This window comes from Pongo pygmaeus, chromosome 3, assembly GCF_028885625.2.
Source record: "Pongo pygmaeus isolate AG05252 chromosome 3, NHGRI_mPonPyg2-v2.0_pri, whole genome shotgun sequence".
Lineage (NCBI taxonomy): Eukaryota > Metazoa > Chordata > Mammalia > Primates > Hominidae > Pongo > Pongo pygmaeus.
The window spans coordinates 60,446,077-60,463,791 of record NC_072376.2 but is presented as its reverse complement, the minus strand read 5'-3'; the positions used below and the strand labels follow the sequence as shown (position 1 = coordinate 60,463,791).

Sequence of the window (17,715 nt, the reverse complement as noted above, 5' to 3'; positions counted from 1 at the left end):
TGATATTTGGATTGGAAAATTCCTTGCTGTTGGGGGCTGACCTATGCAATGTAGGATGTTTAGAAGCATCCCTAGGTAGCACCCCACACCTCAGAAGTTATACCAAACATGCCTCCAGACATACTGCCAAATGTCCCCTTGGGGAAAATCACCCTGGATTGAGAACCACTGCTCTAAAAGAAAGAAAAAGCCAAACTCCTGTATGAACTCAAAATGAAAACTGTATTGAAAGGAAATTTTGAATCTAATAAATATTTGTACCTCCATGATTCTTTAACTTTACCAGTTTGGGTTAATGTTAACGCCAAGTATCTTACAATTATTGGCCATGTGCAGAACACCGTACCAACTACACATAAATTAATTACCTGAGAATTAGGGAAAGAAGGAGTTAGGATAAATCTTGCCCTCTCAACAATAACTCCACTTCACACCTACTGAAATTCATCCATGCCTGAGAGGAGCAGGGCCATGTGAGGCCACTGATGATGAAGGCGTTAATATGCCAACCCAAAATATGCTGCCCTGGCATACTATTTTGAGTTAAAAGCACTTGAAAAACAGCAGGTGCAAGAAGATCATTCTGACTTTCCTTCTGTTTCTTAAAAGCAGGAGATAAAATTCCCTCCCTATGCCAGAAGTAAAGTAACATTCTTATCATCAAGGACTGGGGGAAATTGGAAATTGAGGTCAAGGGAAACGTGTACAAACCAACCTTGTTAGACTAACGCTTATCCTCCCAGCCACTTCTCTACCCAGTTAACTCAACCCAAGCCCCTCTGCCATGTCACACTTTCATCATTCACTACTCTTTGTCTAATTCAGCATATAAGTGTTCAACTCTGTGTCTTTGAGCGTTTATTTATTATTTTTTTTTTGAGACAGAGTCTCGCTCTATTGCCCAGGCTGGAGTGCAGTGGTATGATTTCGGCTCACTGCAACCTCCGCCTCCTGGGTTCGAGAGATTCTCCTGCCTCAGCCTCCCGAGTAGCTGGGACTACAGGCACGTGCCACCACGCCCAGCTAATTTTTGTACCTTTAGTAGAGACGAGGTTTCACCATGTTGGCCAGGATGGTCTTGATCTCTTGAGCTCATGATCTGCCCGCCTCAGCCTCCCAAAGTGCTGGGATTACAGGCGTGAGCCACCACGCCCCGCCGAGTGTTTATTTCTTTATGAAGGCTCCCATGCCAAGTGAAACTTGTATTAAATAAGTCTGTATGCTTTCCTCCTGTTGATCTGTCTTATGTCCATTTAATTCTCAGGCCCAGCTGAAAAACTCTTAAAGGATAGAGGTAAAACTCTGCCTCCTCTGCAATGAGAATGGTATTTTCAACAGAGAACAGCAGGAACTGAATTCAATGTTGATTTTATTTCAACTAAATAAAGCAATGCACAAGTCACCTGGGCAGTAAGCTTAACTCCAGGAGCAAAAGCCAAGAAACAAGGATTCTTTTTTTCTTTAAATTATCCATCACTACACATGGCTGTCTTCCATACCTGCTCTCAAAAAATGTGTGTTAACAAATGTCATGTAAAGAAACACAGGAAAAGAGAAAAAGGGGAAATGCAATTTATCTAGTCTGCCAGTGAAGGTGTTCTCTCCATCTTCTTTTCTGTAAACTGCTCCATCAGCAGGGTCCATTTCGAATGATTTTAATATTATGACCACCTTCCCTGCAAATTGAACAATCATAGAAATACATTTATTACCTACCATACTGAAACTGTCTCATTATTTGTGTTAAAAAGACCCATGTAGATATACATTAGATTCCTTCCACGGCTACACTTATTTAATCATTTTTAAAGCTAAATCTAGGAAACAAAGAGGGTGAAAGTCCCCACTCTGCCATTTTTTTCCCTAACCCTAGGGCACAGGACACTAACCCCAAAGAATCACTCAGAGAGCTGGGCATGGTGGCTCATGCCTGTAATCCCAGCACTTTGGGAGGCCAAGGTGGGTGGATCACTGGAGGTCAGGGATTCGAGACCAGCCTGGCCAACATGGTGAATCCCCATCTCTACTAAAAATACAAAACTTAGGCTGGGAGCAGTGGCTCACGCCTGTAATCCCAGCACTCTGGGAGGCCGAAGTGGGTGGATCACCTGATCACCTGAGGTCAGGGGTTTGAGACCAGCCTGACCAATATGGTAAAACCCCATCTCTACCAAAAATACAAAAATTAGCCAGGTGTGGTGTCACATGCCTGTAATCCCAGCTACTTGGGAGGCTGAGTCAGGAAAATCGCTTGAACCCGGGAGGTGGAGGTTGCAGTGAGCCAAGATCTTGCCATTGGACTCCAGCCTGGGCAACAACAGTGAAATTCTGTCTCAAAAAAAAAAAAAATTAGCCGGGCGTGATGGCGCATGCCTGTAATCCCAGCTACTCTGGAGGCTGAGGCAGGAGAATAGCTTGAACCTGGGAGGCAGAGGTTGCAGTGAGTCGGGCGACAAGTGAGACTCAGTCTCAAAAAAAAAGAATCAGAGAAGACCGACTAAGGTCAAATAATGAATCCCTGCTATATACAAAGCTGCACACCTGAAGGAGCAGTGACAGTCACCTGGTCAGGTGTGCTACATGAAGCATATCAAGTATCATACACTCATTACTTAGCATTCTACTAAGCAGAGTCAGTAAGTCCCACTTCCCGACTACTAGTACAGGGTGTACAGACCACCTACACATGCCCTTTGAATTAAAAATAAAATTTAATACTCCACAGAGTTTAACTATTAAATAGACTCTTAATTTTAGGAAATTTCACATTTGTGAGCAATAACATAATTTGATTACCTGGCCTATAGTTGACTAATCACACATCTCATTGTTTAACTTGACCTGAAAAATGCACTGAGGATTTTGCATCTCTTTAAGCATCACCCTGAAAACTCAGAACTACCATATCACCTTTGATTCTTACATCCAAGAAAACTGTCACTACCTCCTAAGTAATCAAAATTCAACAAAAGAAATGAAGATGCCAGGCGCGGTGGCTTACACCTGTAATCCCAGCACTTTGGGAGGCCGAGGAGGGTGGATCACTTGAGGTCAGGAGTTCAAAACCAGCCTGGCCAACATGGTGAAACCCTGTCTCTACTAAAATAAAAAATTAGCCAGGTGTGGTGGCGGGTGCCTGTAATCCCAGCTACTCTGGAGGCTGAGGCACGAGAATTGCTTCAACCCAGGAGGCAGAGGTTGCAGTGAACCAAGATTGCACCACTGCACTCCAGCCTGGGTGACAGAGTGAGACTCTGTCAAAAAAAAAAAAAGAAATGAAGAAAACTTGGCTAGTCTACAGCTGTAAAATCATGTTACCTGATTTTCATGCACAGAGTACATTCATTGGCATAAGTGGACATGTCACTGCCACACACAGGGTTAAAGTGTCTGGGACATCCTGGTAATCTATACTGAGCGCAGTTTGGCTGGAAAAAAGAAAGAGAGAAATTCGAGAATGACTTGAGACACACTCACATAAAATAGTTCAGAGAAAATGTCCCAGATCTCCCTAGATTTCCTAGAATCATTCAATAAAAATATTTTTATTTTCCAGAAAAATTTTTTCTTTTCCTTTTTTTTGTTTTGAGACAGAGTCTCGCCCTGCAACCTCCACCTCCTGGGTTCAAGCGATTCTCCTGCCTCAGCCTCCCAAGTAGCTGGGATTACAGGTGCACGCCTCCATGCCCAGCTAATTTTTGTATTTTTAGTAGACAGGGTTTCACCATGTTGGCCAGGCTGGTCTCAAACTTCTGACGTCATGATCCACCCGCCTTGGCCTCCCAAAGTGCTAGGATTACAGGCGTGAGCCACTGCGCCTGGCAAAAAAAAATTTTCTAATGCAAAAATCAGATACAATGTTGGTGTGATGGTTCAATACATATTATGTAAAAAAAGGACCTCGGCCGGGCGCGGTGGCTCACGCCTGTAATCCCAACACTTTGGGAGGCCAAGGTGGGCAGATCACCCGAGACTGGGAGTTCGAGACCAGTCTGACCAACATGGAGAAACCCTGTCTCTACTAAAAAATAAAAAATTAGCCGGGCATGGTGGCGCATGCCTGTAATTCCAGCTACTCGGGAGACTGAGGCAGGAGAATCGAATGAACCTGGGAGGCGGAAGATGCGGTGAGCCGAGATCACGCCATTGCACTCCAACCCTCCAACCTGGGCAACGAGAACGAAACTCCACCTCAAAAAAAAAAAAAAAGGACCTCAGAGGCTTCAATCTGGCTGATTTTTAAATGCAAGTCTGAGACATGCCTCCACACCTACTTTTTTATTGTCTAGCTTCATAATTTGCACTTCACTAAAATCTCCATGTGGATGTTCTATTAAATTCCACCTTAATCCCTTGCCTTAATGCCAAGACAAAATCAGGAATCTAATCTTTCAATCTGAACTTTTAAGGCACTGACATTTAACCAAAAACATTAAAGAAAGCAGGAAATTCAGAATTGAAGCAAATGTGTGCCAAAGGAAAAATGTTCAAAACAGGTTCATCATCTATGGAGGCTCCAAATTTCACCCCACAAGATACTAACTACAGGAAGAGTTCAATCTGGGCAGACATTGCCCCAAAACTTCCTCTCCACTCTCTGGAAGAGGGCCACTGCACATTTATTATTCCTTAATGTCATTTTAATTCTCATAGAAGGGCAGAGCGTGGTGGCTCATGCCTGTAATCCCAGCACTTTGGAAGGCTGAGGCAGGTGGATCACCTGAGGTCAGGAGTTCGAGACCAGCCTGGGTCAACATGGTGAAACCCCGCCTCTAGTAAAAATACAAAAATTAGCCAGGGGTGGTGGCGCATGCTTGTAATCCCAGCTACTCTGGTGAAACCCCGTCTCTAGTAAAAATACAAAAATTAGCCGGGGGTGGTGGCGCATGCTTGTAATTCCAGCTACTCGAGAGGCCGAGACAGGAGAATCGTTTGAACCTGGGAGGCAGAGGTTGCAGTGAGCCGAGATTGTACCACTGCACTCCCGCCTAGACAACAAGAGCAAAACTGTCTCAAAAAAATTACAATCTAAAATAAAAATAATTCTTATAGAAGGATATGATAAAATGTTAAACAATTATCTGACCTTTATACTCTAGAGCAGGGGTTTCCAACCATCAGATCACAAACTGGTACTAGTCCATGGCCTGTTAGGAACCGGGCCTCCTGTTAGCAGAGGCAAATGGCTGGCCAGTGAGCATTATCAACTGAGCTCCGCCTCCTGTCAGGTCAGCGACGGCATTAGATTCTCATAGGAGCACGAACCCTATTGTGACATGGGCACGCGAGGAATCTAGGTTGTGCACTCCTTATGAGACTTTTTTTTTTTTTTTTGAGACAGAGTTTTGCTCTTGTTGCCCAAGCTGGAGTGCAATGGTGCCATTTCGGCTCACTGCAACCTCTGCCTCCCAGGTTCAAGCAATTCTCCTGCCTCAGCCTCCCCAGTAGCTGGTATTACAGGCGCATGCCACCATGCCCAGCTAAGTTTTTGTATTTTTAGTAGAAATGGGGTTTCACCATGTTAGCCAGGCTGGTCTCAAACTTCTGACCTCAGGTGATCTGCCCGCCTCAGCCTCCCAAAGTGCTGGGATTAAAGGCATGAGCCACTGCACCTGGCCCTTTTTTTTTTTTGAGACAAAGTCTCACTCTGTCGCCCAAGCTGGAGTGCAGTGGCGCAATCTTGGCTCACTGCAACTTCCGCCTCCCGAGTTCAGGCGATTCTCCTGCCTCAGCCTCCCAAATGGGTAGGATTAAAGGCATCCACCACCACGCCTGGCTAATTTTTGTATTTTTAGTAGAGACTGGGTTTCACCATGTTGGCCAGGATGGTCTCAAACTCCTGACCTTGTGATCTGCCAGCCTCAGCCTCTCAAAGTGCTGGGATTAGAGGCATGAGCCGCCACACCCTGCTGAGACTCCTAACTAACGCCTGATGGTCTGAGTTTCATCCCAAACCATCTCTGCCCACCCCACCCCATTCCTCAGTCCATGGAAAAATTGTCTTCTACAAACTGGTCCCTGGTCCCAAAAAGGCTGGGGACTGCTGCTCTAAAGCTTTTTTCCTGAAAGGTTCTTATATCGTTTACTGGTATAATCACTCATTTACAGATGTTACGGGAGACACAAAGACAAAGAAAAGTTGGATCCTGCCTATAAGAAGCTTAGGATCGAATAAGGCAATTGAGAAATACACATGCTGGTCTTGAAGAAAGGGTAAATTTAATATAGAAGGCTGGGAGAATGTCTACCGCAAGGAAATAAAATTGATCAAGCAAAGGCACAGCGGCAAGAGAAGTGGTTGGCATTGGAGTTAACAGTTTAAAGGAACCTCCAGAACTCTTTTACGGTTTTTTTTTTAAAAAAAGAGGTGGCCAGGCGCGGTGGCTCATGCCTGTAATACCAGCACTTTGGGAGGCCGAGGCAGGTGGATCACGAGGTCAGGAGATCGAGACCATCCTGGCTAACACAATGAAACCCCGTCTCTACTAAAAATACAAAAAATTAGCCAGACATGGTGGTGGGCACCTGTAGTCCCAGCTACTCGGGAGGCTGAGGCAGGAGAATGGCGTGAACCCAGGAGGCAGGGCCAGCAGTGAGCCGAGATCATGCCACTGCATTCTAGCCTGGGTGGTAACAGAGCAAGACTCCATCTCAAAAAACAAACAAACAAACAAAGGCTGAGGCAGGAGAATCACACGGGAGGCAGAGGTTGCAGTGAGCCAAGATCACTCCATTGCACTCCAGCCTAGGGGACAAGAGTGAAACTCTGTCTCAAAAAAAAAAACAAACAACAAACAAACAAACAAACAAACAAACAAAAAACACAGCACTCAACAAACTAGGAACAGGAGAACTTCCTCAACCTTATAAAAGGCATCCATAGAAAAAACAAAAACAAAAATAAAATAAAATAAAAGGCATCCATGAATAACCTAAGCAAACATTCTACTCAGTGGTAAAGGACTCAATGTTTTTCCCTAAAATCAGAAAAAAAACACAAGAATGTCCACTTTCACCTCTTCTATTCAACACTATACCGAAGTTTCTTGCCAGGACAATTACTCAAGAAAAATAAATAAAATGCACCTAGATTGGAAAGGAAGAAGTAAAACTATCTCTATTCAAAGATGACAGAGGGCTGGGCACAGTGGCTCATGCCTGTAATCCCAACAGTTTTGGAGGCCAAGGCAGGCAGATCACTTGAGGCCAGGAGTTTGAGATCAGCCTGGCCAACATGGTGAAACCCTGCCTCTACTAAAAATACAAAAATTAGCCAGACGTGGTGGCAGGCACCTGTAATCCCAGCTACTTGAGAAGCTGAGGCAGGAGAATCGCTTGAACCTGGGAAGCGGAGGTTGTAGTGAGCTGAGATTGTACCACTGCCCGCCAGCCTGGCGAAAGAGTAAGACTGTGTCTCAAAAAACAAACAAACAACAAAGATGACACAATCTTGTTATATAGAAATTCCTAAGAAATTCACACACACACACACACAAAACTATTATTACTAATAAACAAGGCCAGGTACGGTGGCTCATTCCTGTAATTCCAGTACTTTGGGAGGCTGAGGTGGGAGGATGACTTGAGGCCAGGAGTTCAAGACCTGCCTGGGCAACATAGCAAGACCCCATCTCTACAAACAATTAAAAATTAGCCATGTGTGGTGACCTGTGTGTGTAGTCCTAGCTTCTCAGGAGGATGAGGCAGAAGGATCACTGGAGCCCAGGAGTTCAAGGTTATATTAAGTTATGATCATGCTATTGCACTCTAGCATGAGCCACAGAACAAGACTCAGTCTTAGAAAAAAGAAAAAGGACTAATAAACAAGTTCAACAAGGTTGAAAGATACAAGATCAATATATAAAACTCAATTTTATTTCTATACACTAACAATGAACAATCTGAAAATAAAACTAAGGAAACAATTCCACTTACAATAGCATCAAAAAGAATAAAACATCTCTAGGGCCAGGCGTGGTGGCTCACACCCTTAATCCCAGCACTTTGGGAGTGCTGGGATCAGCCTGGCCAACATGGTGAAACCTTGTCTCTACTAAAAAAATATAGGCCAGGCACAGTGGCTCACGCCTGTAATCCTAGCACTTTGGGAGGCCGAGGTGGGCGGATCACCTGAGGTCAGGAATTCAAGACCAGCCTGGCCAACCTGGTGAAACCCTGTCTCTACTAAAAATACAAAAATTAGCTGGGCGTGGTGGTGGGTGCCTGTGATCCCAACTACTCGGGAGGCTGAGGCAGGAGAATCACTTGAACTCGGGAGGTGGAGGTTGCAGTGTGCCGAGATCACACCACTATACTCCAGCCTGGGTGACAGAGTAAGACTCCATCTCAAAATAAATAAATAAATAAATCAAATATATATTTTATATCTATATCTATATACAGATATATATATACACGAAAAAAAATTAGCTTGGCATGGTGGCAGGAGCCTGTAATCCAGCTACTTGGGAGGCTGAGTCAGGAGAATCACTTGAACCTGTGAGGCGGAGGTTGCAGTGAGTCGAGATGGCTCCACTTCACTCCAGCCTGGATAACAGAGTGAGACATTGTCTCAAAAAAAAAAAAAAAAAAGAATAAAACATCTAGAAAGGCCAGGTGTGGTGGCTCACGCCTATAATTCCAGCACTTGGAGAGGCTCAGGCGGGCAGGTCACGAGGTCAGGAATTCGAGACCAGCCTGACCAACATGGTGAAACCCCATCTCTACTAAAAATACAAAAATTAGCTGGGCGTGGTGGCACACGCTTGTAATCCCAGCTACTCAGGAGGCTTAGGCAGGAGAATTGCTTGAACCCAGGAGGCAGAGGTTGCAGTGAGCCGAGATCACACCATTGCACTCCAGCCTGAGCGATAGAGCGAGACTCCATCTCAAAAAACAAACAAAAAAAAATATTAGGAATAAATATTTACAAAGCATAAGACATGTATACTGAAAACTACAAAGCATTGTTGAAAGAAATTAAAGGCCTAAATACATAGAAAGACATCCCATGTTCATGGATCATAAGACTTAACACTTTTAAGATGGCAATACTCTCCAAATAGATATACAGGTTCAATGGAATCCCCATCAAAATCTTAGCTATCTTTTTTTGCAGCAGAAACTGACAAATTGATCTTCAAATTCAGATGGAAATATAAGGGACTCCAAATAGCCAAAACATTCTTGAGTAAGAAAAAAAAGGTTGGAGGATTCACATTTCCTCATTTTGAAACTTACTATAAAACTACAGTAATCAGGCCGGGCGCGGTGGTTCACGCTTGTAATCCCAGCACTTTGGGAGGCCGAGGCGGACAGATGACCTGAGGGCAAGAGTTCGAGACCAGCCTAGCCAACACGGTGAAACCCTATCTCTACTAAAGATATAGAAATTAGCCGAGCATGGTGGTGCACGCCTGTAATCCCAGCTACTTGGGAGGCTGAGGCAGGAGAATCGCTTGAACTCAGGAGATGGAGGTTGCAGTGAGCCGAAATCGTGCCACTGCACTCCACCCTGGCAACAAGAGTGAAACTCCATCTCAAAAAAAAAAAAAAGTGTGGCACTAAGGATAGAGGAGGATAAACTATGAGAAAGCACCAGAAGGTACAGGTAGAAAAGTAGGCTGTGTCGATGAGGTTAGACTTTCTCTGTGGGCAATGAGAAGTCCTTGAAGATTTTGCACAGAGACATGCTACATTCAGTCGAGGTTTTAGAGACTAATTGCAGCAGCAGTGTGTAGCAGGAACTGGAAAGTGAAGATACCAAAAGGATGGGGAAAACCCATTGAAAAGCCACTATGCTAATCTAGGTAAGAGATAATGGGGGCCCTAAATTAGAGCAGTGGCAATGGAAATAAGGAAGAAAAACCAAAGATCGATCTCTCTGTCTCTCTCCCTTTTTTCTTAAGACTGGTCAAGTGAAGCAGTGGAATGGAAAAGGAACAGAGAAATCTGTGGTTGTGATCAATTACTTGTAAACACCACTGCACAAAAACTAGCCAAACCAAAGATCTCTTGTGTGAGTCATCCTTTTAACAATCCTGTCAAAAGACAGCAGGTCCAGGCCAGGAGTGGTGGCTCATGCCTGTAATCCCAGCACTTTGGAAGGCCAAGGTGGGTGGATCCTGTGAGGTCAGGAGTTCGAGACCAGCCTGGCCAACATGGTGAAACCCCGTCTCTACTAAAAATACAAAAAAATTAGCTGGGCGTGGTGGCACATGCCTGTAGTTTCAGCTACTCGGGAGGCTGAGGCAGGAGAATCACTTGAACCCGGGAGGCAGAGGTTGCAGTGAGCAGAGATCTCGCCACTGCACTCCAGCCTGGATGACAAAGCAAGACTCCGTCTCAAAAAAAAAAAAAAGACAGCAGGTCCTGCAGCACTTGCCTTGCCTCCTGAGTGTGAATGCCTTCTTAAATTCTACATGTAGGAACTCACTCACTTTACCCTAATCCCAGCCTTGAAACGAAGGTACCATAACTCCCATTTTCTAAAAGAAAATCAAATCCAAGCAAACTGAATCACTGACTAAAAGTGTTATTGGGCATCCGTGAGATGCTGAAGACTGAGCAACAAATAGCAAATAAGACATTATACCTGACAACATGCATACAGTTTCCTGGAGGACATAGGCAAACAGGCAATTACAATCTAATGCTGTGATGGAGTAGAGAAAAGCACTGGATCTGGAGTCAGACTGCCTAGATGAGAAGCATAGCTCCACCACTTCCATGTGACCTTGGCCAAGGGGATAATAATGAAATAATGATCCCTACCTCGCAGTACTGTGAAAGATGAAATTAGTTATTATATATGAAGCATTTAGAACACTGGTGTGGCACGTAGGTATCTAAGTATTTATTATTATGATGGTGATGATGATGCAGTATAGGTAAGCACAGAGAAAGTGTGTGTGTATATATATCTACATCTCTACTTTAGAGGAAGGGAATCGCATGGGAAGGCTTCCTGGAAGAAGTCTACTCTGAGCTGAATGCTCAAAGTTAACCTGCTGAAGTCAATATCCTGATAGGTCAAATACTGTCTATCTTACAACATCATTGTGAGAATTGAGAGACCAAATATACAGACAATGACTAGTCCTTATATAAAACAGAACTCTGACCCACAACCTGCAGCATCCTGTCCAGGAACCCAAACCATTATTGAGAATAACCAGGCCCGGAGGCCAGCCGGCTATAAGCCAGACTTGAAGGAAATCAGACTGCTATCTCTAGTGACAGTCCAGGAAGCCAAACAACAACCCCTTTAACAATCAGCCCAAAATGGCTAGGACTTTTTTTTTTTTTTTTTTTTTTTTGAGATGAAGTCTCACTCTGTTGTCTGGGCTGGAGTGCAGTGGCATGATCTCAGCTCACTGCAACCTTTGCCCCCCAGGTTCAAGCGATTCTCCTGCCTCAGCCTCCCCAGTAGCTGGGATTACAGGCACGTGCCATGATGCCTGGCTAATTTTTTGTATTTTTAGTACAGACGGGGTTTCACCATGTTAGCCAGGATGGTCTTGATCTCCTGACCTCGTGATCTGCCCACCTCGGCCTCCCAAAGTACTGGGATTACAGGCGTGAGTCACTGCGCCCGGCCGCAAAATGGTTAGGATTTGATTACTAACTGACAGCTTCCATAATTTCTGTCCTTGATTCCAACTTAGGACAACCAGAGAAAACCAAATACACAACCCTAACCCATACCATAGAATGTTCCGCTTCTAGTTAGCTCACCTACAGCTTCCCTGTGCCAACAGCCTCCAATCAGGCCATACCTGAAACCATTCCTTTTTTCCACTATAGTTTTCCCAGTCTTCTCTTTGACTCAAGTCCCTACTCAAATGCAAGTGACAGTGGCTGACTCTCTTGCTATAACAAGCCCTGAAAAACAGCCTTTGCTTGTTCTCATTTGGTTGGTCTCCATTTACATCCTCAGAATTTAATTTGATAAAGTACATAAAATATCTAGTACAAGGCATAACTTTTTCTAAGGACCTTTTGAATCTTTAAAGGAAATATTAACACAAAGACTGAGCTGTTTTCAAGTAAAATTTACACTTTTATCTGAATCAAAAGGCCTGCCTGACAACCTGGTTTTAAACGCAGACCTCAATGGTTTCAAAAGTGGCAGATCAGACCTGAAAGCCAGCCTCCCTCCCAAACGGTTTTGGGCTTCACTGTATTAGTAGAAACAGTAGAAGTGGTTTCCTACTTACCGGTCTATATTTTGAAAACAGACCAAATTGAGGGATCAGAGAGGCTGTAAGAAGAAAGCATAGACATTTTACGGTATAGGATCAAGGTAAGGTATTGTTCATGAGGATTTTTTTTTTTTTTAATGAAGTCTTGCTATGTTGCCCAGGCTGGTCTTGACCTCCTGGGCTCAAGCGATCTTCCTGCCTAGGCCTCCTAAAGTGCTGGAATTTGAGGCGTGAGCCACCACATCCAGCTTCATAAGGATGTTTTAAAATCCAGTTTGGGATTCATCCAGGCCACATCTTCTATTTTCCCCTCTAATGCCAACCTTCTTTAAACTGTCCCCATCCCACTTCCCCCAGAAAGGATATTGTTTTTTATGGCACCTCTCCCCAAAAGCACATAGAAATAACCTTTGGTTCTGTTCCCATTAGAATTGGTTGAGAAAGGACTTTGAAGCTATGGAATAAAAGTCGCGCTAGCGCACTGCAGCTTCAATTCCTGGTCTCAAGCGAGCCTCCCGCCTCAACCTCCGGAGTAACTGGGACTACCGGCCCAAGCCACCACACCTGGCCAAGGAAGTAACACCTAATTAATAGTTCATGATGTTATTTTCCTTTGCAACTCGGGGTAACAAATACAAAATTTAATACAAGAAGTGAGCATTTTAACTCCATTTTAAGAGAGGTGTCCAGTGTGGCTGGACTAAAGCCCCTTTCTCGTAAGCATCCACAATTCCTCATTCCTGCACATCTCCTCCCGTGGGACCATACATAAAAACCCAACTCCTCATCTTGGGCACCTGAAAATCTACGTTAACAGACAAAGTGCTCTAGACGGCAGGTGTTCTTAGAGCTGGGAGCGAAGACCAAGCAAGAACTAAAGAGGGTGGCTGACTCCACAAAGCCACCCCCACAACCCCCAGTTCGCGCTCCTCCACCTGGCAGGTCCTCTGGGGAACCGCCAGTAACGGGCGCGCGGGTACCGTCGCCGACGCCGCCCGGAGCCGGGCAGGGTCCGCCGCTGGCCTGACTCCCTCTCCCGCTTTTCTCCGGAGGTCCCCGCTCGCCAGGACCGCTCCGAGCGCTACCTGCGAAGGTAACTGCCAGGAGCAGCGGCGCCAAGCGCAGCACCGCCAGCGCCATCCTTCTCCCGTGCGGGCCGTCTAGCCCCTGCGCTCTGGTGCCTGCGCCACTAGCAGGGAGCGCTCGCGCGACGGGGCGCGGGGAGGGCGGGGGAAGGGGCGGGGCGAGAGTGGGAGGAAAAGCAGCCGTAGGTGGCGAGGGAAGAGGGGCTGTGGGAAGAGGAGCCGTGAAGGGTTGGGGGAGAACCAGGAAGGGCTGGGAAGGAGAAAGGAAGAAGGACGGTGGAGGGGGCCATGGGGAAGGAGGGGCGACGGAGATAGAGGAAGGGGCAGTTGTTCCCCCACACCTTCTCCTCCCCCCGAGGAGACGAAGGGGAAGACCTCTCCCTCCGACATACGAGAACCTGTGAGAGCCCTAGGGAACCCTCGTGCAGCTCTTGGGAGCTCTGTCAATCAACACCTATTTCTTAAGCATCTACTAAGTCCCAGATAGTGTTTCGTTGCTGAAGACACAGCCCTGACCTCGACAAAGGAGGTCCTTGCTCTCAGGAAGCGTTCTGCCTTTCCCTCTTTTAATATATTTTTTAACTATTTGAGTTGACACATAATGATTGTACATATTTATGGGGGTACCTAGTGATATTTGGATACATACAATGTGTAGTGATCAAAACAGGATAATTAGCATATTCATCACCTCAAACATTTATTATTACTTTGTGTTGAGAACATTCAAAATCTTCTCATCTAGCTACTTGAAAATACATAATAAATTATTATTATTATTATTATTTAAATTTCAGACAGGGTCTCGCTCTTTTACCTACCCAGGCTGGAGTGCAGTGGCACGATCTCAGCTTACTGCAACCTCCACCTCCCAGGTTCCAGTGATCCTCCCACCTCAGCCTCCCTCCCAATTAGCTGGGACCACAGATATATGCCACCATGCCAAGCTAATTTTTGCATTTTTTGTAGAGAGGGGTTCTCACCACGTTGCCCAGGCTACTCTCAAACTCCTGGGCTCAAGCAATCCGCCCACCTTGGCCTCCCAAAGTGCTGGGATTATAGGCTTGAGCCACTGTGCTCGACCTTTATAATAAATTATTGTTAATTGTCGGCACCCTACAATGCTATGAAACACTAGCACTTATCCTTTCTACCTGGCTGTAATTTTGTATACTTTAACCAACCTCTCCCTATCCCCCTATCCTTCCCAGCCTCTAATAACTACTGTTCTACTCATTACTTCTGTGAGAAATAATTTTTGCCAAAGAGGCTGAGCAAGTTAGTGCATTAAGGCCAGGTGTGGTGGCTCACACCTCTAATCCCAGCACGTTGGGAGGCTGAGCCTGGTGGATCACTTGAGCTCAAGAGTTCGAGAGGAGCCTGGGCAACAGGGCAAAACCCCGTCTCTAAAAAAAGTACAAAAATTAGCCAGGTGTGGCCATTGAGCTGAGATCGAGCTACTGCACTCCAGCCTCGGTGGCAAAATGAGACCATGTCAAAAAAATTTGGCCAGGCACGGTGGTTCATGCCCGTAATCCCAGCACTTTGTGAGGCTGAGGCAAGTAGATCACTTGAGGCCAGGAGTTTGAGACCAGCCTCGCCAACATGGCAAGACCCCATCTCTACTAAAAATACAAAAATTAGCTGTGCATGGTGGTGCGCACCTGTAGTCCCAGCTACTTGGGAGGCTGAGGCATGAGAATTGCTTAAACCCAAGATGCAGAGGTTGCAGTGAGCCGAGATGGTGCCACTGCACTCCAGCCTGGGCGACAGAGTAAGACTCTGTCAAAAAAAAAAAAAGAAGTGCATTAGCAGATCCACTTTTTTTTTTTCTGCTTCTTATGCCTGTGTGTCAAATGATTCTGTAATATGCTGCCTTATCAGTAATGGTCCAGTCTGGAAAACACAAAGTTTACTAGGTATTTCACTAGAGATAATTTAGTATAAGGAATTGGCTAATCCAGTAGGGATAACTGAAAAAAGCAGAAAGGGAAAATGAGGTAACACAGAGATAAAGCCTTTAGGAAGTAGGCATCATGCCTCGGTCTAGGGGAACAAATGGAATAGGTTGGGATTCTCAGAACTAGAAATTTGGAGGAGAGGTCCTGGAAAGCTGGGACTCAGACCCATGGGAAGGGGGTGCTGCTTGGCTGTGCAGGTGGCTCTAAGAGTGTGTGGAAAAGCTGAAGACTGGAGCCGGGCGCAGTGGCTCACACCTGTAATCCCAGCACTTTGGGAGGTTGAGGTGGGTGGGTTACTTGAGGTCGGAAGTTCGAGACCAGCCTGGCCAACATGGTGAAACCTTGTCTCTACTAAAAAATACAAAAATTAGTTGGACATGGTGCCATACTCCTGTAATCCCAGGTTCATGAGAATCTCTTGAACCTGGGAGGTGGGGGTTGCGGTGAGCCAAGCACACCACTGCACTCCAGCCTGGGCAACAGAGTGAAACTCTGTCTCAAAAAAAAAAAAAAAAAATGCTGGAGACTGGAGCCAGCTGATTCTGTCAGAGTGATGAAGAGTCATTGCTGTGGCACTGCTGAAAGAAACAGCCAGCAGGCAGGAGCCAGTCCCTTCTCCCTCCTCCTGCCTTCCGGTGTCCCCAGACACACCCTATGGGCATAACCTTCTGGAAGCCAGCTGGAAAAGCAGAAATGAGGTCTGCTGAGACCTGGCACCACATAGCAGAGTGTAGAAGGGGGAGTGTAGAGCTGATGGAGAATCACCTTATGACTGGCATGTTCCCATGCCCACCCTTGACCTTAGCAACCTCAAGGGCTGGAACAAGAAGACACTGTGCAGTTTTCAACTCCACTTGGCACCACACGTGGCTGAGTTCTGGCTGGAATCCTGTCTGAGGCCAAGGGGTAAATTTGAAATGAGTGTTAGTACTTTTCTAAGTCACATCACATTCAGTTCTTTGAATAACAGTCATAAAATGGTCATGGGTCATTTTGCTGAAGATTCTTATCAAGGATTGATAAAATATAATTTATATATAAAGCTTTTCTCAACTGTGTTGGATGTCTGTTACCAAATGACATGTGCACTTGCTTACAAACACCTTTGATGCTCTGGGAACACAAATCTGACCCCAGACTCAGGGACAATGCTCAGAGGTGTGTGAGTAGGAATTTCAGCTTCAAAAGAAAAGCCATTTACCCCTCAAGATAGATTTCTTATAAATGTATGTGTGTGGATATAGCTGCCTTTAGGTTATTTTGTTTCAAAGAGTTGACACTGACTGGCAGGGTGGCTCATGCCTATAATCCCGGCACTTTGGGAGGCAGAGGCAGGCAGATTGCTTGAGCCCAGGAGTTGGAGACCAACCTGGGCAACATGACAAAACCCTGTCTCTAAAAAAATACAAAAATTAGGCTGGTGTGGTGGCATGCACCTGTAGTCCCAGCTACTCAGGAGGCTGAGGTGGGAGGATCACCTGAGCCTGGGAGGTGGAGGCTGCAGTGAGCCATGATCACATCACTGCATTTCAGCCTGGGTGATAGGAGTGAGAACTTGTCTCAAAAAAAATATGTTGATAATTATACCTTAGAAATATTTTCTATCATGGTGCTTTTCACATGTTGTCTCAGCATTTGTGAGCCAAGAACAAGGGTCAAAAAACATTTTCTGTAAAGGGACAGATAGTAAATACCATTGACTTCTTGTCACAACTAAACTCTGCCATTGCAGTGCAAAAGGAGACATAGACTATAACTCAATGAATGGGCATAACTGTATTTTTTTTTTTTGAGAGAGAAGATCTTGCTCTGTCACCCAGGCTGGAGTACAGTGGCGCAATCTTGGCTCACTGCAGCCTCAACCTCCTGGGCTCAAGCGATCCTCCCACCTCAGCCCCACAAGTAGCTGGGAATACAGGCATGCACCACCACACCCAGCTAATATTTTTGTATTTTTTGTAGAGGTAGGTGATATGGTTTGGCTGTGTCCCCACTCAAATCTCAACTTGAATTGTATCTCCCAGATTTCCCAAGTGTTGCGGGAGGGACCCAGGGGGATAATTGAATCATGGGAGCCAGTCTTTGCCATGCCATTCTCATGATAGTGAATAAGTCCAGGAGATCTGATGGGTTTATCAGGAGTTTCCGTTTTTGCTTCCTCCTCATTTTTTCTCTTGCTCCCACCATGTAAGAAGGGCCTTTCACCTCCCACCATGATTGTGAGGCCTCCCCAGCCATGTGGAACTGTAAGTCCAATTAAACTCTTTTTTCTTCCCAGTCTCATGCATGTCTTTATCAGCAGCATGAAAATGGACTAATACAGTAAATTGGTACCAGGAGAGTGGGGCGTTGCTGAAAAGATACCAAAAATGTGGAAGTGACTTTGGAACTGGATAACAGGCAGAAGTTGGAACAGTTTGGAGGGCTCAGAATAAGACAGGAAAATGTGGGAAAGTTTGGAACTTC

The 17,715-nt window shown here is 45.4% G+C and overlaps 1 protein-coding gene across 5 annotated transcripts; it reads right to left on the bottom strand.

Annotated features, from left to right (window-relative positions):
* Positions 1–1,352: 1,352 nt before the first annotated feature.
* Positions 1,353–13,437, bottom strand: SPINK2 (serine peptidase inhibitor Kazal type 2). Of its 5 annotated transcripts, none has more exons than XM_054484667.1 (4): positions 13,184–13,437; positions 12,219–12,262; positions 3,319–3,428; positions 1,353–1,676 (listed from the first exon to the last, which is right to left on the bottom strand). In XM_054484667.1, the coding sequence occupies exons 1-4, from the start codon at positions 13,341–13,343 to the stop codon at positions 1,631–1,633; spliced, it is 360 nt and encodes a 119-aa protein (XP_054340642.1). In that variant the 5' UTR covers positions 13,344–13,437; the 3' UTR covers positions 1,353–1,630. The 5 variants fall into 5 exon arrangements, with proteins under 5 accessions (XP_054340642.1, XP_054340641.1, XP_054340643.1 ...); XM_054484666.1 differs by having other exon boundaries at positions 13,139–13,420; XM_054484668.1 differs by having other exon boundaries at positions 13,289–13,420.
* Between the last annotated feature and the right edge of the window lie 4,278 nt (positions 13,438–17,715).